Genomic DNA, 27,213 nt, shown 5'->3' with positions numbered 1-27,213 from the left:
TATGGACTTCATTGTTGGATTACCCAACACATCCCAGAGACATGATTCCATTTGGGTTATCATGGATAGACTCACCAAGACGGCACATTTTATTCCAGTACATACTACTTACACTGCCAAGAAGTATGCCGAGATCTATCTCGATCGTATTGTTTGCTTGCATGGGGTACCCAAGACAATCATTTCTGATCGTGGGACACAGTTCGTTGCACGCTTTTGGGAACAGTTGCAAGCATCTCTTGGGACAAAATTAATTCGAAGCTTAGCTTATCACCCCCAAACTGATGGGCAAACTGAGAGGGTGAACCAAATCCTGGAAGACATGTTGAGAGCTTGCGTCATTCATTATGACAAGAGTTGGGACAAATGTCTAGCTCTAGCGGAGTTCTCATATAACAATAGTTATCAAGAGAGTTTGAAAATGGCACCATTTGAAGCCTTATATGGTCGACGGTGTCGTACCCCTTTGAGTTGGTCGCAAGTCGGAGAACGAGTGGTATTCGGACCCGATCTCGTAACAGAGGCAGAAGAGAAAGTAAGGGTAATACAAGGGAATTTAAAGGCCGCCCAGTCTAGGCAAAAGAGTTATTTTGATAAAAGGAGAGACCCTTTGCAATTCGAAGTGGGTAATCATGTCTATCTTCGAGTCTCGCCAACCAAGGGTGTGCAGAGATTCGGTGTGAAGGGCAAATTAGCTCCCCGATATGTTGGCCCTTATGAAATCACTGAGATTTATGGACCCGTGGCCTATAGACTACGCCTTCCTCCTCGACTGGCAGCAGTACATGATGTTTTCCATGTTTCTCAACTCAAGAAGTGTGTTCGGGTTCCCACTGAAATCATTGAACAAACAGAAATATTGGTAGAACCAGATCTCTCTTACGTCGAATACCCTATCAAGGTTCTTGATCAAAAGGAAAGGGTCACTCGAAGAAAAGTAGTTAAAATGTACAAGATTCAATGGAGTCACCATACCGAAGAGGAAGCTACCTGGGAAACTGAAAGCTACCTAAATCAGAATTTCCCCGGCTTTCTGAATACCCCTGGAGGTACACCTATTTCCTGCACTTAGCTTGCTTATCTGAATCTCGGGACGAGATTCTCTTAAGGGGGGTAGGCTGTAACACCTCTAGTGTTTAGTACTGTATAAAACCAGCAATTAACATGTAATGACACGTTAAACCCCCCCCCCAATTCTGAATTACTTATAAGCCCGAAATTCCGTTTAAACACGCCAAAAAGTCAACTCTCACACTTTTGCTCAAATAAAATTTTGCCCAAAATGAAAGTTGTAGAGTTTGACAAAATAAACAACTTTCGTGTTCAAAGTTTTTCAAGTTCTAACATGAAAATTTGAGTTAACCCCGAAAAACAAGCGGAATCATTAAACTCGAATTCAAATTTTAAACTTTCAAACCATCGCTCAAATGAATTTTTGACTGAAAGGAAAGTTGTAGGAAATTTAATTTTTAACAACTTTCGTGTTCAAAATTTTTCGAGTTTCTGTTGAAAATCGTGAGTTTGGGCTAAGTCAAACAGTTGACCTTGGTTTTTCTCTCTCCACTCTCTTTCTCTCTCTCCTCTCTCTCTTCCTCGCTGACTCTCCCCTCCCTGCGCGCGCGCGGCAGAGCACGCGCCACTGCCACCCGCTGCCGCGCTCGCTGCCCTGCTGCCGCTCCGCACTGCCTCGCCGCGCCGCTGACTGCCGCCGCGCTCGAGTGCGCACGCGCCTGGGCGCCGCTCGCTGCCGCCCGCCCGCACGGCAGCCTCGCCGCCAGAGCCGCCGCGCCATTACTGCCCGTCGCCCGGCCACACCACCCCGCTCCCGTCCCCCGTCGTTGACCCCGCGCCGCGCTTGAGTGCTCGCCTGCACGCTCGCCCGCTGACCCTCCCTCCCATTCCATCACCGCTGCAGCACGCCCCCCCCTCGCTGCACCCCTGCTTGCCACCAATGGCGCTCCGCGACGCCGCCGTTGCGACAAGCAAGCCCGGCCGCGCACCTGCCCGCGCCGCTGCCCACGGCCGACCTTCAATGCTGCGCGCCACCGACACCCCGCACTCCCTTCCCTCTCCCTGGCCGCCTTAAAGGCCAAGCTGAGCCTCGCACACGCGCGCCCAAAGCCACAGCCGCCCGCCATGGCCGCCGCCTAAGCTCCACCGCCGAACTCCCCTCTGCAGCCCCTCTTCTCCCCATTCTGCCTCGCCACCTCGCGTTCCCGCTCCTCCCCTCTCCGCTCCACCCCAAGCCGAGCTCGCCCTCCGCTCCCCGCGCCCTGGAACGCCGCCGCCCACGCCATTGCCGCCGCCGAGCACCCCCCTCACCGCGGAGCCCCCTTCCCCGCCCTTCCTCGCCTCCAATGGACCTCCTAGCTAGCTTCTACTCACCTCCGTGAAGCTCCCAGACCCCTCACCTCCGCCCCGGACCGCCGGAGCGGCGCCACTGCCGTCCGCCGCCGCCCGCCGCCGCCACTGCTCCATGGCCGGCCCTCCACAAGCCACCCCGAGCTCAACCAAGGGCGTCCCAAGGTTGCTCTCGCTCTCCGCATGCTGTTCCCCCACTTCCCCTCGCCGCCGGCTAGCTCCCTCGCCGGGAACCGGACCGCCCGCCGCCCCCCCTGCTCCAAGTCCGGCCAAGGGCATGTCCGCGAGGAAAACACTTCTTCCAGGGGCCTAGATGCTAGTTTACATTTCCTTTTTCTTTTTGTTTTGAAAAACAGCAAACTAGTAAATTCGTTTAAAAATCGTAGAAAAATCAGAAAAATGCAAACTCAATTGTTCTGGAATCTTTGCAAAGAGATCTACAACTGTTTCTACATGCACTTTTTCATTTGCTCAATAGTTTTGACTTCATTTAAAATGCAAAGGAAATGTGCTTTATATTAGATCTCAAGTTACAAGCATGAGTTGTTAGCCATATTTGGTCGGTAGGTTATATGTTAGATGTATAAGCTTGTGTAAAAATTTCGTGGACAGTTTACATGCCTAGCTATCATTTTATTTAACTCTTGTTGTATGCCTAGGAGGGATAGTTTTATTTACCCAGGGTGTTATGATATGTTTCATGGGTTCAAACTTTTACAATACTTGTATTTTAGTTCCAGGAGCCTACAGAAAAAGTTTGAGAATTTTTAGTTAAGTCAATCTGGACCAAATGATTTTTGGTGAGGATAGCTACACTAAATCATTAAAAATAGTTTCTTTGCATGAAAAATTCTAATAATTTTTGTAGGGGTTAACCTTGAGTAAGTAACCGTTCTAGTAAAATATTAGGCTCTGTAACTTGCTAGAACAGTCTGTAGAAATTAGTTTTGATCCGTGCAGCAATACATTGTACTATTTTTCATACCCTGCACAATGATTGTTTAATTGTGAATAATTTATGGAAGGCTCATCTTTAGGTAGGAAACCCTCAGTTAAAATTTCAGTACGATTACTTGCATAGTTTGACCTGTAAAATTCATTTTTGTTTCTAGCAGTAGCTGTTTGATTTATTTTTCATGGTTAATAGGCTGCATGAAATGGGCTGAAAATTTCACAGTAGGCCAGTTATTTAGATATGTATCATACATAAAAATTTCAAACCCAGAATCTCTGTGTAACTTTATTTATGATAAGGACATGCTTGACCTAGCAATAAATAAGAAAAATCTTTCTTTTGCTGCATAGGGATAAAAGAGAAAACCCATCCTAGTTACTTTGTGAAGTCAGTATAATGAGTATTACTCTATAAATGATTGTCCAAAATGATGTAACATAATCTTTTGCAAACCATCTTAAGTTGGTGTTGGGTTACAACTCTTTAATGAAGGTTTGATTAAATCGTATCACTAAAATAACTCACGCTTATGCATTTCATATAGATTCGACTACTCTCCCTGACGGTACGTACGAGTTGGTGCCGGAGTCCGAGAGTGAGCCGCGTGAAGCTCAAGTGAACCTAACTGAAGTCACTGAAGACCCGAACCGAGTTTCGGAAGAGCCCACAGCTAGTTACGCTCAGGAAGGCAAGCCCCGGAGCATGACCTACCTATTTTAAATTATGCAACTATTTGTATTTCTGTTTATTGTGCATTTAAGTTGCAGGAATTGTTTGGAACCTTAGTTGCATGATCCTAGGTACCTATGCTTGAACACTAGTATGTGTAGGTCGCTAGTTGGCTATGCTAATGGTTCGGTAGAAGTCGAGTGATTTCCTGTCACTCGCGAGCTTATAGGAGTTGAATGATTACTACACACTGCAATATAAGGTTTACGGGCGGGGTTGTGTACTTGTGATACCCCGTCTGTTTAGTAAAAATGGATAAGGCCGCGGTGTGTGGTAGTGGTGGTTAAGCGTTTGAACGTACTAACCACATGCCGAGAATATGGTAATCGGTAAGCTTAAGTACCTGATGGAACCGGCCGTGGAACATACTCCCCACTGTCTGGTCTATGGTCACGCACGGGTGCAGGGCACCCTAGGACGGTGGGCCTGTTCCATGCCCGGGGAAAAAGGGGAAAAGTCGCGTGGGTGATTGCATTCCCCATGCGTGTGCTTAGGTCTGCCTGGCCAGGTTAACAAATTCGATTCGAATCGTCCGTCTCTCACGGATATTGAGACTGCTTAACCCTTTTGCCACATAGAGTAAGAAGTGGAACAATGATGATGAGAAATTTGGTTGATTGATGAAAAATAATTGCTTTCCACCATGTATGCTTTAGGATAGATGCTAATATAGAATGGTTAATCATAATAGAACTTGAAAGCTAAAGTCGGAAAATAAGGACTCACTGCTTTTCGGCAAAGACAAACCCCTCAAGCCAAAAGCCTTGCATGTCTAGTTAGAGGGTTAGTTATATCCTAGTCGGGTAAGCCTTGCGGAGTATTAGTATACTCAGCCTTGCTTGTGGCTAAATTTTGTTTCAGGTAATACTTTTGAGGACATGATTGCTAGTTTGACTTGGCCGTGTACTCTGCCTCCTGGTTGGTCGGTGGAGTGGGATACGACGCCGGCCAGCGATGGCAATGCCGAGTGATGTCATGTACGGGCTTCATCATGACATCATGTATCGTCGTTTAGAACTCGTTTTATTTCCGCTGCAATGAACTCTGAACTACTTGCAATTTGAACTTCAAGTACCTTTCGGAGATTCGAACTTGGTTTGTAATAATTAAGTTAAGACTCTGTAATGTAATATAACTGTGAAATATTGTACTCTCTGGGCTCACCTTCGTGTGGGTTTCATGTAAGCTTTGGGTTCGATCGATGCTAAGGTGGATTCTTCGGGACTTTATCCGACAGCGCTGCCGAATTACTCCGGTTGAAGTGCGTGTTAGCCGGGATTATCCTTAAGATGATGGTTAGCGCACTTGAGCCGGGTTAATTAGGGTGGTACTGCCACAACTCCCTAACCAATAGTAGCCCCCCTAACCAATAGTAGCCCACTAAGATTTCAGCAGCTGCGTAGGTGAACCTCCCCCAAGGCGTGACCAAAAACCAAACAAAAGAATGCACCCTTAGCAGGCAGCGAACCCCTCATCACAGACCCCCATGCGCCTTCCGGTAAGCCACTAACAAGCTAGAGATATGTAATTAATCAGCCAAGACCAGAGCCATATAGTTCTCGTGGTTGCGTTGTTCTACTAACAAGCTAGAGACATGTAATTAATTAGCTAAGACCAGAGCCATATAGTTCTCGTGGTTGTGTTGTTTTCCTGAGTGGCCGCTTCATGGTTGATTTTAATTAAGTTCACCAAACCATGGTATTGTTCCAAAAAGGTATACATTAAGGTCTCATGCCTCAAGTATCAATTTCACAAACCACCCCTAACCATTGTTCAGCAGCTAAGCAAACTACCCAAAAAGTTTTGTAAAAGTAACCTAGCTTTTCAAGAACAAGGATAATCAATTAGGATCCTAATAGGACCCCATCAATTTAATGCATGCAAGCATAAAAATTATTAGGACTGAAACATTATCAAGGAATATACTTGCTGCTACTGCTCAAAGTCTTCAAACTCTTGATCTTGAAGATTCTCGAACGGCTCCTCATCTACTCGTCACGAACAGGCCAAGCACACAAAGACATACAAGCAAACAATAGAAATAAATTAAAACACTACACCAACCATTGACAAAAGGCTTAAAATCTAGTTCTACGCGTTACAACGATCAAAACAGTATTATGAGCACTTAAAACAGACTTAAAACGCTAAATATATGCTAAATACGGCTCTGTAGGGACTTATACGTGAGAAAATCTATTAAAAGAGCTAAACAGGAAAAACCGGGGCTAAAACATAATTTTGTATAAAAATTCAAGAGCTAACGTGATAAAATACCTAATTGGATATAGGGTTCTATTCTAGAAAAGGACAGAGGGGTTTTGTGAAAGAATTTGGGCTGAAAGGAATTATTTTTTAATAGAACCGGAGCACTGGTTGATTTTGGACAAACTAAGGGGTAATTTTGCAGGGTTGACCGGCGGTGCTGGGTTTGACTGGGTTAGGCCTGAATCTGTGCCACCAGATCGGGATCTGATGGTCGGGGCAGCAAAAAGGTGGCGAAACGCCAGAGGGCAGCGGCGCCGCCAGTTGCCACGGTGGCGGATCGCCGGTGCAGTGTCGAAACGATGCCACAGTGCACGAAAAATAGTGCCAAAATGGTTTATAACAACAAGAAAACGAAATAAACTCATAGAAAGTAGAAATAAAACCCATAAAATTCAGAAAAAAATTATGGGATGTTCAGAAACTCAAACACAACCTTACCAAAATAAAATATACACCAGCATGAATGCAATAATTCAAATTTTGAGCATATGGTGAGTTTTAAATATTCCAAAAACTAGTCTTTTTGAAACCTGAAAATTATAGAACTACTCTAGAACTTCTAAAGTGAAAATTAGGGTGTTAAATTCAGAAATGTGGAATTTCGTAGGGTTTTGTCTATGTAGAAGATATACTTGTACACCAAGCAGTCCACAGAGAGGTTAACACCCGAACATTTCACTATCAAAAAATGGAGATTTCATGAGAGGGGCGTCATTTTCATGAGAGGAGTGAGCAACCCTCATCAAAATGTTTATTTTTCTTGAAGGTGGAAAAAAACCTCTCACGAAAATATATTTTTATGAAGGTATCATATTTTGCTTCCACAAAATATACATAATTTTCGTGAGAGTGTTGGGATCACCTACACAAAAATGAACGTTTTCATGGCAATTTGCAAAATTTTTGATCAATGTTAAATACTATTATAATTATTATGTGGTCATTTGAAGATAGAAGTTTGTATTGTCCATAGAAGACAATTTAATTTTTCATCTATCTCCAATTAATAAATAGTCTAGAATTGACCATATAAGTCTAAATATATTTTTATCCAATTTTTAAAATCTTACTGGAGGTACACCAGTTCAAATTTGGATTATTTTTTATAAGAATATATATTTAAATATGATCGGGTGCTCTAACCTAAGAGGGGGAGGGGGTGAATTAGGCACTATTAAAACCTTAACCTATGGCTCCAACTAGTTTGCACAAAACTCAAACTAGATCAAGTTATCTAGATGTGCAACTACGGATCACCTTAGTGTAAAACCCTCATCCTAAAAGAGTTTTCCAACCTATAGCCAATCCTAACAAGATACTACACTAAGAAAGTAAAAGCACACAAGTTGCAATATGAAATGTGGAAGTTTAAAGGGAGGGATGAGAGGAAGCGAACTCTCGACACGAGGATTTATCCCGTGGTTCGGATTGCCACAAAGGCGCCCCTACATCCACGTTGTTGAAGCACTCACGAAGAGTATCGCTTTCGGCAATAAGTCTCTTCCGTGAACACAATCACGGTCACCTTGATCTCGATCTTCACTAAGGGAGATTGCCCACGAAGAAGGGGTCTCCGTCCACCGCACAATGTTGTCGACACTGCTCCACACCAAGCCGGAGGGTCGTTGACGTGACGGCGAGCCACCAATGCTCCAAGGAGGCCGGTCACCGAGATACAAGTTTGGTTCACTTTAGAACCACAGCACAAGGATCTAAACCTTACTTGATCACTCACTCAAGAGCTAACCTAGCACTAACACTCACAAAGTTTGTCCTAAGGACTAAGGATTTGATCTTTGTACTCTTGGATGGCTTGGAGGTGTTCTTAGATGTGTGTGTGATGTCTTGGGACTCCCGCAAGCTTCAAATGGCCGGTCAGCAAGTCCTGTAGCCGTTGCTCCAACGGTCAGCGGAAAACAGCATACCATCGGATGAACCGATGCCTCTGCATGGGGTGTCGTCAGTTCATCCGGTCACTCTCAAAACAGAAGTAGCCGTTCAGCTTCTGACGCACAGTCTATAGCACCATCGGTTTAACCGATGACTGGGTGTCGGTTAAACCGGTCACTCACAGCACTCAACTAGCCGTTGGACCTCTTTCTCTCCTGCTGACATCATTACACCAGTGCTATGCTCCGATGCACCATCGGTTCAACCGGCGCTGAAGGCGTGGCTCTTGCGCGCTTGACATTGTCTCTGGAACATAGTACATTGAATGCACCAATGCCTATCTTGACGCCGTCGGTTCAACCGGTGACCTAGCTATCTTGACTTGGTCTTCGCTTGATCTCCATTTGGTGCTCAGACTTGCACCAATGCCAGGGCGTCGGATCTTTCGACAACCATCGGTTCTTCCAGTGCTACTGATTTCAGTAGAACTCGTCCAATTTAGCGTTTCTTTGAGTTCTTTCTTCGTGTTTTGTTTTGTATGACATTTTTAGTTCATCCCTGGGATCTAGAAATGTTCACTTAACAAAACCATTAGTTTCATTGATTGCGTTGTCATACAATCACCAAAATCACTCGAAATGACATAAATAATGACATGTTTGTTACAATCTCCTCCTTTTTGGTGATTGATGACAACACAATCAAAGGAAGCATAAAATTTGCAAGAATTTACAAATTGAACCACTTACACTCGTTTGGATGCTTACCACCATCCAATGATGGTTTGGCCTCCCCCTAAAACTATGATTCCCCCTTTTGTTCCTCCTCCTATCTCGCTACTTCTCCCTCATGACTTGATTCATTTGGCATTTCTCCTCCTTTGTTGGGAACATGCCTTGCTTTGATCCACATCTCTCCTCCTTTGGAATCAAATCACCTAAAAATTCTTTTACCTAAAAGGTCTTGCAAAACAATATAGCTCAAGAGAAGATTAGTAGCCTAGGGAGTTTGTTTCATGACTCATGATCCAATTGTATGATATCAATGAAGATACCAATTGAAAATTTACTATGGTGGATCACAAAATCACAAAACTAGCATGACAGAGCTAAGCTTTCCATAAGTATGTGCACAAAAAGATAATGTAAAAATCAAGTGCACAACTAGATATTATAACTAGAAAGTTTAGATCATATCATGCACGGAGGTAGCTCTAAAAATGATAAGAAATTTGACAAAGATACCAATTGAATGAATTTAGAACATTACATACCTCCGGGGGACTTTATTTACCTTGCATGTACCAATTGAAAGTGACTTGCAACCAATTGAAAGTCTTTAAGAGGTGAGCACTTGTTACACCAAAGTTAAGCAAATGTATGAGCGCATAGCCAATGAACTTAGATATGAGCATTTAAGTTCAATAAAGCATGACTCAATATACATGAAAGTACAATTTATCTAATCACTTTCATAGAGTTGTTTGTTCATATTGAGCGTGAATAACATTCTCTTAGAGTGTTAACTCCACTGTGAGACTATAAAAGATAAACTTGTAAACATGTTAGTCTCAAGACACCAAAAATAGTACTCACAATTTGACGAGGGGCAGGGTCCGATCGAGTTGCTTGAGGGTGCTTTTGCAAAAGCTCGAGAACCGAACGTCCATGGCAGATAAGCCTCCTGGAGACTCCCGGCGCTTTGCTTTGCTGGATTTCAAAAGCACGAGAGACCATGGTGAGATGGGAATAAAGAGAGGAGGAGGAGGAGAAGGTCTCGTTGATGGAACTCGCCGGTGACAAGGGTCCTCGGGATGACCTGAAATCGGGGCCGGCGGCGATGGACGCGGTCCGTTCCGTGGCGAGGGGGCTCCGGCGTCGGGATAGCGACGAGGAGGGGCGGATGAGGTGCTGCAGGGCTTGGGGGTCTTCATGAGATGGAGACACGATCCAGGAGGGGGCACAGGCAGCAGGGTCGCTGGGAGGCTAGCCGATCGGCTCCAGCAGCACCGCTGCACCTGTCCACCAGCGTGCTGCACCAAGGATGAGGTGCAGGTGACGAAGATGGGATTCGTGGGCACCATCAGCTCCATGTGCGAGAGAGAGAGGGCAGCTGAGGCGGCGCTTCGTGGGGCGGTGCGAGACACAGGCGCGGCAAGCAGAGATGCACGGAGGCCTAGGGCCGGCGGCAGGGGGTGTCTATTCATCACCTTCTGTGATTGGAAGGCGTCCAATCGCAGAATCGAGCGCTGCCCCGCCGCCTCCGCCGCCCCTCTCACCGCCGCCACGCTAACCGAGCCTGCCACCGCGCCACCTAGCCACCGCCGCCACGCTAACCGAGCCTGCCACCGCACCGCCTAGCCACCGCCGCGTCGTCTTCTCTTCGCCCCCGCCGCCGGCACCGCCCACCGGAGGTCCAGCCCCGCCGGGCCGGCGGTGCTCCCGCGCCGCCGCGCCCTCCGCCGGCCGAACCGCCTCCGCCGCCGGGCCGCCGCCACCTCCGGCCCCCTCCTCTAGGTCCGGTGACCATTGGAGTCCCGGCATCCCGGAACCTAAAAGCCACCGCCGCCCTCCACCACCCCGGCCGCCGGCGACCTCGCCGGTGGCTGCTCCGCCCACCTACCACCCCTCTCCAGCCAACCCTCCCCCTTTCCTATCTTGCAACCCCACCGGTGGCCGTCCCCCAACCCCCTGCTCGAGGAAGAAGATGAACAGGGGGTGCCGGCGCCTTCTGTGACGCGACGGCTCCCACCCGCGTGCGCGATAAATTGACACGGCCGGCGGCAGCGCTATGCAAGAGGAGCAGGGAGGAACGAGGACTCGTGCCAAGGATGCGAGGGAAATCGGCGAGGTTTCTCTGGGACTCCTACTTGCGTGTGCTACCTGGACTCAAGGGTCGGGCAGGGCAAGCTGGGCCAAGGTTGCATCCACGTTTTCTTTTGGGGCCTCCTAGCGTCCGTGGCGGACACGAAGTCCAGAGGGCGGCCAACACAGGCGTGTTGTGTGCTGCTCCTAGAATCGCTGGACAGGTCTGCCTGTTAGTGTTAGCTAGGTGCGGCCCAACTCATGCAGACCTGAGAGGAAGCTACAAGAAGACAAAGACTTGGAGAGAGGATATACGTGACCAGCTTTCAGAATTTTGCAGGCTAAAAAAAAGTCTCCAGAAAACAAAGTGAGAAGAGAAGAGGCATTCCGCATATTAGCGTAGACACAAAGAAATGAGATATAGATGCAAAAGCTCATGGAGCTTCGACTATGGCCAATTAAGGACCTCTGGCCGGCTGTCTTGCTGGTGCTCCATCAGTCTGGGGTTGCGGTTGAGGTGTGCGGGCAAGAGGCAACTCGTCGAGGCGGGTGCCGTAGGTTTCGACTGGCGCTCCATAACATCAAGTCGTGCGGCGTGGCGATCGGCTCATCGGAACGGCGGCGATGGCCCGCAGGCGGCGCGTCCGGAGATGGAGGGGAATGGGTACTGGCCGAACAAGTTGACCTCGACGTGGTGATGCTCGTGGAAAAGATATTTTTTAGAGCTTTCCAATAAATGAATTTATTTCAAAGAGCAAAAGATAATAAATGCTAGAAAAATCTTGAAAATTCTCAAAATATTTAGGGGATGGATAATTATATTCGAAAAGATGTTCACATCCCAAAACCGCCGTGCACCGTCAATCCACCGCCGCCGCGCCCTCCCGCGGCCGCACGCTGCCATCGCCGCTCCGCCAGGGAGTAAGGGAGAGAGGGAGGCGCCGCCACACCGGGAGGGAGGGAGGTAGGGAGGCCGGAGGCGCTGCCACACCGGGAGGGAGGGTGGGAGGTGCTGCAGGCGCTAGCCGCTGCCAGCCCGGCGGGCGGGTGTGGGCGTGCGGCGGCGGACGGGGAGGGGGATGGTGGTGATGGCGGCGGCGGGCGCCGTGGGTGGGCGCGCATGGCGGCAGGGCTTGGGGAGGCAGGCACGGCGCGGCGGCGGGCGCCTAGTCAAGCCACGATGGCCGGCGGCTAGAGGGGGGCAGGGCAGGGGCTGGCGGCTGGCAGGTTGGAGGTGGGAGCGGGAGTGGGAGGATAGAGGCTGATCTAGGGTTTGTGGCTTTGTGGGTCAGTTGGGCCTTTAATGGGCTATTGGGCTGAATGACTCGGTTCTTCGGTTAACCGGGGAACTGAACTGAATTAACCGAGTAAATTTGGTTCCTGATAAACAGGAACCGAACTACTCGGTTTTGGTTCTCGGTTATTTCGGTTCGGTTCTCGGTTTTCGGTTAAATTTGCCCACCCCGACAGCGGGGAGGGGGGGGGGGTTGAGCCGCCCCTACAAATGGTGTTTCTAAGGGCGTGTGAGTTTCTACAGTACCGAAGTCCATTTGTAGCAACATGTTAAATTTAGATCCGCCCCTAAAAATAATTGAGCCATTGCTACAAATTATTTTTGCAACACCAATGCACCATGCATGGCTGCCCCTCTTGGCCACTATGCCATGCAACACAATGAGTACGTATACAAACTGGATTCTAAAGACTACACAACTGGACAAATAAGATTAACAAAATAAACAGCAAAGAGGCGAGGATGGCGGCGAGGCGGCGGCAGACCGCAGGGAGCGGCGGGAGGGAGTCGCGGGGCACGCCACACGCGGACGAGGCACTTGAGGAGAGGAGCTCGTCGGGGAGCGCGGAGATGGGGGATCCTTGGTGTCGAAAACTGGGTTGGTTGTGGAGGCGGCCATGGCTGCCAGATTGGGAGGGAGTCGTAGCTCACTCGATCACTGGCTCACTGCGTCCGATCCCGCCCCTCTGGCCTCGCACTCGCCTTGCTTCTTGTGGAAGTCCACGGGTGACAAATTTGGGAGTAAGGAGGAGGCGGGAGGTGGGGGACAAGCCGTTGGGCACAGCTAGTGCCGCTGACCCGCGGGCGACGGATCGCGGTGGTTTGAAAAATCAAAATGGAAATGGGCGTGTTTTGATAAGGAAATTGCACGTTGTTTGTAATGTGTGAAAAATAGTCAGCTTTCTAGTGAGATGTTTATCATCCTGACTCGACAAAGGAATATCATGCTAGCACTAACTAGCACCATGCATTGACCAAATAACCAAGCATGTGGCGAGTTGCGGCGGAAGCTTCCTTTTTTCATTAGAAAAGGAATGCTAGTGTAATAATAATGGAACACGTGGTCTCGTGCTCTTCAGAATTTCTTAAGTTGCACCATGATTGGAGCAAGAATAATTTCAAACACTACGCGAAAACGCGTATTTGCCGTGTGCTTTCTATCGAGCACACGACAAAGAAACTCTTGGTCATGTGCACCCACAGCAAAAATATAATACATGGTAAAGTCATGCTTTGTTGTGTGTTTCTTTTTGGCGCTTTGCCGTGTGCTTTTTTCTGACGCAAAGCCATGCTTTGGTGTGTGTTTTATTTAGGCATACGTCAAAGTAAACATTTTTTTTCTCTCTTCTCACCTCAAAACTTTTTCTACTATTCACATACAACATATGGTGCTCCATGTTAAAATTTTGTACATTTTTATGTTTATTTGCTATATTTAACTAATTAATTGTATTTCAAGCAATTTTTTGAATTAAATCAAATTTGAACCGCAAGTGATTCAAATAATATAATAAAATAAGTGAAAAATGATATTCATGTTATTTAACCTAGTTTATAGCCTTATCCACCAAATGAAAATAAATTTTGAACATCATGTCCTCGAAACACGACCATGAATGTGTGTTCAAATGACTTTAAAATTCTAAAATAAGAAAATCAAGTTTGAAAATTATGAGATTTGTCAATATCTCATGATATCATACATGAAGGCTGTGGTAAAAATTTGAGTGGGTTTCGCAATTTTGTCACGTACGTGCTTACAAATAGAAATATTTGCGAAGAAGAATCAGAAAGTTGAGAAGGATGTGGTTAGGTTTGGAGTGAGAGTGACGATCGAATTCGGATTTGACTTTAAAATTTTTTCTATAGCCAATGGACAATATAAATTGTTGCATATAAATTTTGGTAATTTTTTGGAACCGATTGATAATTTTAATGTAACAAGTGGAATTACAGAATTAATATATAATATGAATTTGAGCTTGAAACGTATGAAATAATAATTTTTTTCACATAGAATCATCAAACATGAATTGTTGAGTCACTTTGACAAGCTAAAAATTGTGACAAAGTTATGCAAACATGAAATAGTGGAACAAATTGAATGGTAAAAAAATTAAAAGTAAAAATAATTATTTCAAACAGACTTTGCCGTGTGCCAGCTGAAGGACATACGGCAAAGCAAGTCTTTGACGTGTGCCAGATCAAGGCACACGGCAGATGACCAGGCTTTGCCTTAAATTCAAATTTCATAAATAACCTTGGATGGGGAAACGCCCAAAACAAAAGTTGTAGATCTCAAAAAGTTATAAAACTTTGTAGTTGACAACTTTTTGATTTAAATCCGTTTAGAGTCTCAAACAAGTAATTTACACTTGAATTAGTATAATATGTGAGGAAAGAAAACGTAGTATAAACACAAATGAGTGTGTCGTGTAGTGGTAGAGAAGGTTACAAGTAAGGGAGAGGTTGTGGATTCGAATCCCGTTGGATGCGTAGTGTCTGAAAGATACCGCAACTTGCGATTACGGGGGAGCGGGTGTGTGGCTGGCCGGTGGGTTCCTCCTCAGATTATTTTTTTATTTTTTATTTTTAAAGTCAGTTTTTTGAAATTTTTTTTGCCGAATGTTTTTAAGTACTTGGCAAACTCTTTACTGTGTGCCCGATAAATGGCACACGGCAAAAAACCTCTTTGCCGACGCCTATCTGTCGTGCGCCATTTGCTGTGTGCAACATACGGCAAAAGCTTTGACGTGTGTAAAAGAGCCTTTGCCGTGTGCCTCTAGCACACGCCAAACTGGCCGACTCCGATAGTGAAATGACTAATTTGGTGACCAGCAACCACGATAAGAAGAGCGGAAACAATGCCAGTTGCCACTTGTACTTCCAGACCGCAGGGAGCGGAAACAAGTTCCTCCACAGCATCCCACAATGCTGGCGACATCAGGTTGTAGAAGCGGCCAGCGGGGTGGCTTCTTCCTCCAAGCTGCCATGAACGCCGACGGTATATCAGGTGGGTACCCTCCCGCTCGGCTGCGGCTGCGGCAGGAGCTGAGGCTAGCTGGGTCACAACGTACCACACATGATTGGTTGCTGGCAATTTGTCCATCCTTCGAATGTTAATGCATTTATTTATGCATGTTTTGATCTGCCATCCATCTCTTCAATAAAAATACACTCCAAAGATTCAATATTTAACTACCTCATACCACAATGTCTCTTTTGTCATATCTGCACCTAACTAGAAAATGGCGATATGACTGGAAGAAAACAATACCTTTAGCGTCCATATTTACTTACATGATGTTGATGATGAATGGATAATCCAGCAATACTATCTTGACTATATAAATCAGTCATGCGTGTAGTATATATGTGATATCTTTTGGTTCTTAAACGTTGAATATTGGCTGGTTGAATTTTGGAAGCTGCTGGAAAAGGACGCGGCATCTATTTATCACGCACGCGGGTGCGATGCGTGTTGTCGCAGAAGGCATAGCTGCGGCACCGCTGGAACTCCGCCAGCACCGTCGGTTGTCAAGCTACTGGGTTAGGGTCCTAGGGGTTCTAGGTTGCCGGAGTTGAGATCGGGCCACCGGGTTCTGAGGTATAGATGGTCGCCGGGGGTCGTCGGCCCGCGGTGGAGCCGGTCAAGAAGGCGGTGAGGCAGGGCAGCGGGGGCGCTGCCCGCGGACAGTGGAGGATGGCGGCCGGGCGGGGATGGTGAGGGGGAGATGGGAGCGTGATAATTAGTGATGGCAGTGGTGGAGGATGACAATGGAGGCGCTGGAGCCGGGGGAGAAGGGGTGCAGCAACTGATGCAATTCGCTAAAAGTGATGATTAGACACCCTTAGAAAAGGATGCGAAACCTTTTGCATTAAACTGCAGCAATATGGTCCTATCATCTACGAAAAATGCTAGATTTTGGAGCTCCTTGTAGCCATTCCTCCATTAGCTGTCATTTCTTTAAGAAAAAGGAAATTATTTTACTGACGGAAATAAAGATCCTTCAACAGGGACAATTGGACCCAGAGCTAAATGAGATTGGTAGACAGCAAGCCCTTGTGGTATGGTTCATTTTCTCAAACTGCAATTCAGAACTGATTATTGTTTGCAGTTCCATGACAAGCAATGCAATAACATTTTTGTAAAAAATCTGGTAAATTTATAAGGTGGCTCATCGGCTGTCAAAAGAAGGCAAACCAGCTGCCATATACTCTTCCGATTTGAAGCGTGCTGCTGAGACTGCAGAAATTGTAGCAAAAGTTTGTGGTGTAACAAATGTAAGGGCATTCTATTCTTTTTTTTTTGAAAGGAAATGGAATAAGTTCATTGTGTATTCTATCTGTCCCGTTTCTCAAATGTTTTTTTCTTCAGTTGGTGGTGAATGAGGCACTGAGAGAAATGCACATGGGATATCTCCAAGGCTTGAAGTGGGATGATGCTGTAAATAAAAATCCAGATGTTTTTAGGAGCTTTGGCATTTTTGGTATTACTGAGGGCTCTGATCCTGATAGTAGAAATAAAGAAATACCGGTAAATTCACATCTTAATTTATCCAGATTGAAATATTAATTCGTGACTTGTGAAGTAAGGCTAGGATGTCAAGCATATATCATCCTCAAGCTTTTAAAGTTTTAATGCGAAAATAGTACTGAAGATTTGGCATATATGGGCCGGGCAAGATAGCCTTGTCCTTCTTGTTTTTCTTTTCACTTACGAATTACAATGGCTGAGCATACTTATTCAGATCTTGAATCGACTTAAGCCATGTTTCCCTTAAGCTACAACTGAAGGAGAAGTTGATAATAGCTCAAGTTTCCCTTAAGTACTTTACTTTGCACCGATGATAAACCCATGGAAGTATGTACTTCACTCTCAAGGCACTTTGTATTTTCAGGGTGGTGGAGAGAGCCTGAATCAGTTGACCGAGCGATGTGTCTCCTATTTGAATAAGATTGCCCAGGAACACAGAGGTATTCTGCAAACCAGATTCTTATTAATACTCTGCCACACCATTTGAATCAGTCTAAACTAATGTGGAGCTTCTATCAACTTTTTGTCAATTTTGAGTGATTAGAACTTGATTTGGAATTCGAAAAGTTTGAAACAATTCGTAAAAGTTTTTTCTATATATTTTGGAAGTATATATATGATCTTGTTTGAGAGCATGGGATGAGTTTATGGACCATTATATATGTGAATTTTGAGAGTACGAGGACCGGGATGAAAACTCGGGACAAATTCAAGGACTGGGATGAGAGCGTGAGAAAAGTTCAAGGACTATTATGTGCATTTTAAGAATACCGGGATTGGGATAAGAGCCTAGGACAAGTTTAAGGATTGCCGGTGAAATTTACTCTAAAACTAGTCTATCAACTGGTGCTCCGCACGAGCTAATTAGAATTAATATAAAAATGAGGCCAATAATTATAATTATCTATCTCATGTCTTTTTTCATCTATTAAATATTCTAACACATACTCTATAATATATATTTATCATTATCTTGTTCCAATAGATTTTATTTCGCATCACACCTCCACATGTATTCAATATATATTTAGTTGAACTATTTGTTTGTAAATTATATTCTTGTCTCTTCCATCATACATGAATACATGGTGACTTATATCTTTGGTAGTATTTTTATATAAATAATATATTAATAATGATAGAAACAATAATTTTTAGAATTTTATATTGGTGCACTTTAATGTTTTAGTATAATTATATAATTTAGATTTAGATTTAGGAGTAATTTAACTTGTAATAATAATAATACAATTGGATAATCTATATGCAAATTTAAGGGGGTATTTGTATTATTTTTATAATGGTGTAGGTGAGTAATTTACACAAAGATTAGGGGGTTACTTTATATTTCTTTTATAATGACAGAGGTGGATAATTTAGATACATGTTTAGGGGGTTATTTTAGTTTATTTTCATAATGATAGAGGTGGATAATTTATTAGAAAATATAACAGATCCGATAGTTATTATAATTAGAGTTGTTAGATTGATGGCCAGATGTTTTTAATTTCTGTGAGAATTTATAGGATTTTTTAATTTTTAGAGTGTCCATCTAGGATCTTAGGTGGCTTCATGTAGAGGCTCCAAAGAAGCCTTCAATTAGTAATAGCAAGTTACCTGCTCATTGGCAGCTTTGACGTCTGATGTGCTTGGTTCTATGCTAAATTGATAACAATATTGTCACTGCCTTGACAGGGGAGCGGGTTGTGGTGGTCTCCCACTATGCAGCCATACTAGAGCTGTGTCGTTACACAGATCCACCCAACGGCTCGATTCGTCGGAAAATTCCAAACACTTCACTGAATGTTTTCCGTATCTCCGGCGTCACCGGCAAGTGGATCCTTGAGAGGTATGGAGACGATAGCCATGTCGATGGAAATGACTTTCTGGAGAACTCTTTCAGCGGTGACGGTGCCTCTGCCTAACGCGTGCAGTGAGGGGGGTCATCAGTTCATGGAGACGACGCGATCGTTGCAGGCGATAGATTTAATTAGGCACGCGCTAGCTGAAGGGGTTTCCGTGTTTTTACATTACTATTTTTTTTCTGTGTACTAGTAACATTGCACGTGCGTGCTATGTTTTAATACGGTAAAATAAAAAGTTGTGAAAGATCAAATTGGTTTGGAATTGAGTCCCAAGCAATCGAGCTCCACAATTCCTTTACTTTTACACAACCTTCAATGAGGATTGAGGGCTGATCATATTTGGTGAACGAGACTCGAGCGACTAGCAGGCCAGCCTCTAAATCAAATGGTCTGGGTTTGAATCTCGTCGGCCGCACGCTCGTTAGAGTTGGAGGGTGGGTTAGCCGAGGCGTAAGAACCCTGGTGCCTAGCGTCCTTTACGCAGGGGTGCTGCTCTAGCCTTTGGCCCCTCCATATTTGGTTACAAATACAAAAATATAAACTTAATATGCAACATTCATAACCTATGCTTTTAATCAAGCCATTGGAAATTATGAAGATAATCTCAGAGAACATTGGAAATTAAAAGGGTCAGTTGGATCCATGCCACTCCAATTTCTTGAAATTGGATCTCATGTTGAAAATCATGCCATTGAGTGGCATGATTTTCAACATGACACCCAATTTCACGGAGTTGTGGTGGCATGAATCGAATTTTCCCAAATTAAAATACCAGATGAAACCTAGCAACTGCAACAGCCAAAAGAAAATTCTAGAGTACATTGTGCAGACAAACTTCTGTACGAAAAAAGAAACTTCATGTTTTTTAAAGTATCTCAAACATCAAATGAGTAAAACCATGGACTGATCTAACAATGCAAGTACACTTTCATTGACAGTTCAAGGTGGGCACAGACGCACCTGAGAAATTACCGCACCACCTAAACTGATGATATGCTCATCTTTAGATATTTAGGAATACTAAAAAAATGATGATACTATAACACTCAGACATCCATTAGTTTTTTTTAAAAAAATGAACTATTCAACATGGTTTAGTTGTACTCAGGATGGGATTAACTCCAGTAAAATAACAAGATCTGAACGTATAGCTCCACAAATATCTGAGAAAATTTCACTGGTAGAACAAATCATATAGCTTATATGATACAATCATGCATAGCTTCTAAACAATTCTGAGAAAACATAACAATGATAACTTCTAGATATTTATAATCTAAATTTTTGATCTGGTACATTGAACATAGACAATACTGATGCCTTAAATATGATTGACTGGAATAGAAAGGCACTATGAAATTTTATTCTCATACAATTTACCTTACTTTCTTTGTTGTCTTACTGTAACAATGCATCAGTTTTGAACAGCACGATTAAACATTCAGAATGAAAAAAAGACCTGCAGTATGCAAAAGTGGACGATAGGAGACAATACTTTGGTTTGGGGCAGGACGGTTGGGACTGCTGCAGTGGACAGAAAGCCACCCTGCCGGAGCAAACCAGGATGACGATGGTTGCGGATTGGAGGGATTGTGCTTGCGTGAGGTTTCAATGCTGGATGCAACCGAGAAGGCATATTATAATATAATATATATTCTATATATATATATATATAAATAGATTAAGAAAATATATAATGTATAGGATATAACATATAGAAGATTATATATATACAGACATATATAACATAACAGACATAAGTACAGACATACAGATACTACATACAGACTAATATACATACAGACAGATATATACAGACAGACATAATAATACATACAGATATACATCAGAGATACATATACTACATTAAAGATAATACTACAATATAATACCATATATATATACATATATATATACATATAGATATACATATATATAGATACAGATATACATATACATATATATATATAGACATATATATATACAGATATATATATATATTATATATATATATATATATATATATATATATATATATATATATATATATATATATATATATATATATATATATATATCGTGAACAAGAACAAATCCAGATCCGGAAGATATGCACTCCAAGTAAAACGAAACAATATAAAAGATCGGAGGATCACTGACCTATAAGTGTGAGAGATACGAAAGGAAATCCTGGAGGAATAAGGAGGCCGGGATCAGGACGACTGCTCCCCTCAGGGGAGCGAGGCAGAGTAATGGAATCCCATGATATAATATTTCTTGTTTTGCGAAGCCTTTTCCTAGACAAAACCCACTCGAGAAGATGATGCATGTGCAAACCTCATCAAACTCGATCAAGTTTGAGCCTCTTCCCTCTAACCCACATTTTGTTGATCATGATCGTGATACAACCATGATTTTCCACGATGAACCCCTTGAGAGAGAGAACCATCGGGTTTGGGAATCCAATGAGGCACTGACTTTGGAGTATGAAGAAAATGATTATGTAAATAGGCATGGTAGCTTCATCCTTCAATCACCGTCACCATGCCCATATAACACCGACCTTCTAGAGTCTGCACACTTTGCTCCACAAATGCGTCAGAGGGCTACAACCACCAAATGGCTCTCTCTAGCAAAACGTTTAGAAGGATGGTTATAGACTCCTGCGTTTAACATGAACAACACGACCGAGAAAAGCGAATATTCAAAAGCATGGCTACTATTTGTATATTCATATAAATTTATTTTGTTGGTTCATTATTATTGTTTTGCCTAATTGATCTAGATTGAGGTATTGTCTTTTCTTACCATCATACTATGTATCGTGGAATAAGTGTTCATGATAAAAGAGAATACTCAAAAGCATGGCTGCTTGTATTGGTTGAAGTAATGTTATTTTTATCATATCATTTTCTCTATGTAGTTATGCTTAGATTTGATAAAAAGATGGATAGTATTTGCGAGAAGGATATATAGTACCACATTTATCTGGATGAACAAGATATCCACCTTAGTTAGCTTTGGGATGCAAAAACATTAATGTTAATTCATGAGTCCTTCAGAAAAAAAGAAACTATTAACAAGTTTTATAACAAGGCTGTAAGCAGACTGAATGCAGAGGCGTGGAGGAGAGAGGAGAGGAGAGAGAGGGGGGATGTAAACTTACAACCGATTTTGACATAGGAATCAAGAAACTTTGTGAGAGAGATAAGTGGACTATATATTAATGATGACCATATATTAATAATGAAGGACTAACTACTATACAAGTGGACTGAGAGGTAAGCTGGAAAGATCTTTGCAGCCAGCTGCCAGCTGTATTATTAACCTGGCTCTAAATGAGGTAAGCGTTGATTGTAGAAGGGCATGAATTGAGTACTGCCATATTTATCTGGATGAAGACATGAAATCTGAAGTCATCAATTAAATTGTACCTAGAATTTTACTGTATATTAATGCCTCTATAGCTCTATATAGATCAACAAAGATGCTCAGCGATGTGCACATTGAAACAGAAGTGAAAACATATAGTTACAAGTTCGAAGTAAACAAAATTTACTCATGGCAACCGGAAGAAGCAATACTACGAGGATCTTGTACTCGATAGCTGCAGTTTCCATGATCGTCCTTATGATCATGTCCTCTGTCTTCTCGGTCTCATGTTCTGGTATGTGGCTACTAGATCTCCTAGGACTGCACAGTTTTGAGCAGTTCAAATTTTCTGTATGTGTACTATTCAAAGAGAGCTTTATTTGGATTGCAGAAAAAGATATGTGGAAGTGCCACAGACTGAGGTTTGACTGTGATGAGATTAAGTGTGACACAAAGTGCCAAGTTTTATATGGTGGAAAGTCTCTATATAACAAATGCGGGCACTACCAGGTGTGCTGCTGCAGACTTCGTTCCAATCTCACTTCCTTACCACTCCCACTGGCCCGGTCCCAATCCTAACCACCAGTTGGAGAATGTACAATTTTAATAAAAGCGGCGTCTGATCGATGTCGCTCTCCCATGTATCACTGCGTTGAAAACTAAATAAAAGAGTAGCATCTTATAAAACTAAACTAGATCTCCCATGTATTACCGCATTCATCATGCAGATCAAAGATTGTTTGCCAGTGTGGATCACAGCTCAAAAACTGGCTCTCCCATGTATTATTGGTTAACCTGGCATTTCTAACAATCTTTCTGTGTAACTATTGAAAAGATCATGAAATCTAAATAGCACTCGAGCATCCTAGTATCCCCGACTCCAACTGTTGATTTCTTGTTTACCTATTCTGCATCTCCATACACACTCAAGTAGGTTTTCTACAACCCCGGTGGTCCTATATATACAGTTAACTAGGGATTGGTGTTTAGTTTTGGAGTTTGGGGAAGGATGCTTCTCCGGCGAGCTACCTTTAATCTCTGAGCTTAGAGGGAGTTTACGGGTTCCCACATGATAACCTACCAAAACATGATGTATTTGATGGCTCGCTCGCAGATAACTGACTTGGCGCTGCTCTGCTCCATCTTCGAACAGGGGACGACATGGTAGAAGGGAGTGGTGTGCTGGGCTGGTGGCTGGCCTGCTTAGTAGCTTGGCCCAGCGACTAGACGAATGGATCGGAGATAGGCCTCACGTGTAGACACAGAAATGGGATGTGGATCACCGCGCTGCAAGGAACAGCTTTTGGATGGACTTCAAGCTAAGATACCAAAAGAGAACCAGAGGGAAAAAAGGATTGGGACCTTCTCACTCTGCATGAAGTGAGACCTCCACTGTTTTTTCTGGAATTGAACGACCCAAGTCTGCCCAAGCTTCAGCAGTGCCCGGAATGTTGGTTGTTTCTTGGCTGGAAATTAATCAACCTTGATCATGTCAATGTTGTTTTGTGCAATGCAATTTGCTGGTGTCCGGTTTTATCTGCACAGCTTAGCTTAGCATTCTAAGAGCATCTCCAGCAAGAGACTCAAAATCAAGCCCCTATTTCTTTATTTGAGAGCTAGCCTGCAAAATTTGAGGCCCAAAATCAGAGCCCAACTCGAGCGGGCCTCTCAAATCTCGGCCTGCAAATCAGCAGGACCCACTGTCAACGTCTCCTCTTGTCCTGTTCGCCCCAGCACGCGCCGCCTCCCCGTCGTGCCCTCGCCATCCGCGCCGCGGTCGCCGCGTGCCTGCCATCGGCCTCCATGCTGCTCGCCGCGGTCGTGCTCTGCCCCGGCTGCGGTGCTCGCCCCGAGACGTGCCACCCGCCGTGCTGGCCCGGCACTACCACCACCTCCTCCGCCTAGCGCCGCCTCCGCCTCCTCCGCCTTCGCCTCCTCCTCCCGGTGCCGCGTCGGCTGCTGCTCGGCGTCGCCTGCCGTCACATGCTCTCCCCTGCCTCAGGCTGCTGCTAGGCAAGCATCTAAATTGCAAAATCATGGGACCGCAAGCGATCAATACCTGCAGCTCCAGGATCTCCATCTACTGAACGTTCTTGGCCTCTTCATTCATGCCAGAGTCAAGGTATTAGCGATTTTTTTCCCAACTGTCTTGATTGTGTACTGCAAATGATTGTTATTGTATATTTAGCTGTTTCTTACTGCAAATATTATTGCATTGTGTTGGAAGTGATTGTGTACTCGCAATGCTGTTGGCAGAGATGCACAGGCCTTATAAATGTTGAAGTGATTCTTTAGTTCAGAGGAGGGCTTCAGAATTTGTGGAACATTTTAGTGATGCCTAGATATAGGTTCTAATGTTTTTTTTTTAAAAAAAAGATATGGGTTTTAAGGTACCATAGATGTAAGAAAAGATTAAACAACATCTATCAAGTATTGAAGTCTGAATTGACATGTTGATGGTATGTTCAAACAATCTTGCCGTTGATAGGCGAATCAGTTGACAGGACGATAGTCGAATCAGTTGATAGGCAGTTCATCAAGGAGGAGATACTACTGTATTCCTGTGCAGGTCAACAGGCAAGACCAACTGTTATTTACCTCAAGCAAACTAAATCAGTAAGCTCCCAGGCAAACTGAAGAAACTGAAGCAGTTCAGATTGCTACTTGGAGAAATAACCGTGAAGCTATGGAAGCCTTTTCATGTTGAAGTTCAAGTTTTGATTGAGTCCTTAGTTTTTTTTTTATTGGCGTGGAGTTTCTGTAATCCAGCCTGGTGCATTTTTTAAATTGACTAGTAAGGTGCATGTGCGCCACGCACGTGTTTGACACAGCACTACATAAATCATGACATGACAAAACAAATTATATTAATAACATATTATACCGCATAGGAGATATGTACACTCGAAACAAATAGATCATGACCGAGCAAATAATTGTCAAGGTCGTAATTTCCCTTATGTCATGATATAGCACCAATGATATTCATATCAAATAAATAAAGAAGTACATAAAATTTATTTATGGCATAGAAGATATGCCTGGGCATCATTAGCCAATCTGATTCGCTACAACAAATTCGCTTGACAACAATGTGATAGAAGATTTGTCACCATGTCAATGGATGTAGATGTTACGTTGGTCCCGAGGCCTGTTAACTGCGTTGAGATGTGAGGAGCAGTGATCCGTCATTTGCATCCCCATCTAGCATAAAACAATAAGAAATTACATTGAATGTTTAAAATTTAAAATTAAAATTTTGAATGATGAGAACATACAAGGTTTTATCCTTCTAAGACATCTCTGTAAACAATATGCTTGCACACGTGTTAGCCCTACGTGTGAAAATCAATGTACTCTTGGGAGATTGCGAGAACATCAGAAAGAAGGATAACGTGTATAAAACTCACCTGGTCAACTTGGGCGATGCTGATGGACGATCAGAGATCGAGGCTAATGGCCGATCGGAGCTCACGACGATGGCCAGACGACGACCGTTTGCGATTGCTATGTGGCCGGAGCGCTCTCGATGGTGTCTGTTCGGAGATCTCAATGTGGCCGGATAACGCGGTAGCCGCACGACGCTCGCGACGGTGGCCGGAGGACGGTCCCGACAGTAGCCGGTCGACGACGGTCCCGACGGTGGCCGGACGACACTCGCGACGGTGGCCGTTCGGAGCTAGATATCGATGTGTCTGTACGTCGCGGTGGCCGGAGGACCCTCGCGACGGTAGCCGGACGACGGTCCCGACGGTGACCGTTCAGAGGTCTTGATGTCGCCGGACGACACTCGAGACGGTGGCTGGGAGACGCTAGTGATGATGGCCGGACAGATCGAGCTCGCGTGCGACAATAGCCACGGTGCTGGAGAATGAATTCGCTCGTAGAGGTACTCGTGATTGACGGGTTCAAGGAAGGAAAGAAGAAGCAAGGACTGACTAAAGGAAGGAAACGTGCAAGGTAAAAAAAAAGGAAACTGACGTGAGGAAGGAAACGTGCAACGGAAAAAAGGAAACTGACGTGGTTATCGGATAAATTCATACCGTGGGTACAGGGGCGGGTACAGTTCTTTGGCTGTGAAAAAAGTACAGCCAAAATGGCAAAAACATTTTGTAGAGTGCTGTTTTTTCTTCTCCTAGAAAACTTTCTACCACTTCGAGCCTGCCATGTGGGGTCATTGTGAGGGGTATGGTGATAATTTTTGGGTGGAAAGTGTTCTCAATTGTTTTGGTTCTTTATAGTGTAGATTACCATATTCTTCACAAGCTATGTGTATAACTTATGTGTTTTGTTTATATGGCAGATGTTAAGGTTTGGAAAAAGTCTTCATCAGCGGTGGGATGAAGACGACGAATCCGACGATTTTAACTACCATCAAGAGCCGAATGGTAATGGTATCCGTGTGTTGAAGCCCAAGGACTACGAGCATCGTGATCCTCTTCTTCTAAATGACTTCCCCAAGATACACGAAGAAATTGAGGACAGGTCGTCACATGAGCTACTTCGTGATGATCTAGTAGAGCATCTATGGGCAAGATATAGTGCTAGGTAGTTTCTATGGGCAAAAACACTGCAGGAGTGGTTAGACAGGTTTCACTCATTGAGGAATGTTTAGTACTCTATCCTGCTTGTGATGAGTGAATTGTCAACCGTGCGGTGTGATCGTGCGCTTGGTCTTTGGATTGCAGGTACACGGGCGTCGAGTGTCGACGGGGAGCTGCCGTGGAGGTGCTGTGGCCGATGGACCGTGCGGTGGACGGCGGTGAAGGGCAGCCGGGACCGGAGCTCGGACCGGGCGGCAGCTATGGCGTCCACTCCTGGATCGAGGGCGCAAGTAGCGACGGAAGGCGGGTTTCTTGGTTTGCGCCACAAAACCAAGGATGCGGACGGCGGTTGAAGACGCCAAGTCGTGGAGGCACGGGCGTCGGTCTCGGGACTGACGGAGGCGACGGGCGTCGACGGCGTCTAGGGCCTCGCTGCGGGCGAGGAGGTGACGGGCGTCGGGCGGCGTCTAGGGCCGTCAGAAGGCCGAGGCGGGAACGGCGTGGATGCGGGAATCTTCCCGCGCGTGAGGTTTTGGCGGTTTTTTCAAAACCGGCCACCTACCCGGGTTTCGCGGACCCTCCAAAACCGCGGAC

At 44.5% G+C, this 27,213-nt stretch overlaps 1 protein-coding gene across 1 annotated transcript; it reads left to right on the top strand.

Moving 5' to 3' along the window:
* Nucleotides 1-15,914: 15,914 nt before the first annotated feature.
* Nucleotides 15,915-18,763, top strand: LOC120684751 (phosphoglycerate mutase-like protein 4). Its single transcript, XM_039966634.1, has 6 exons — nucleotides 15,915-16,024; nucleotides 16,258-16,369; nucleotides 16,475-16,585; nucleotides 16,680-16,838; nucleotides 17,203-17,278; nucleotides 18,534-18,763. The coding sequence occupies exons 1-6, from the start codon at nucleotides 15,915-15,917 to the stop codon at nucleotides 18,761-18,763; spliced, it is 798 nt and encodes a 265-aa protein (XP_039822568.1).
* The last annotated feature ends 8,450 nt before the right edge of the window (nucleotides 18,764-27,213 follow it).

The sequence above is a fragment of the Panicum virgatum genome, chromosome 8N, assembly GCF_016808335.1.
Source record: "Panicum virgatum strain AP13 chromosome 8N, P.virgatum_v5, whole genome shotgun sequence".
In the NCBI taxonomy this organism is placed as follows: domain Eukaryota; kingdom Viridiplantae; phylum Streptophyta; class Magnoliopsida; order Poales; family Poaceae; genus Panicum; species Panicum virgatum.
This window is presented reverse-complemented; position numbering and strand designations above follow the sequence as displayed.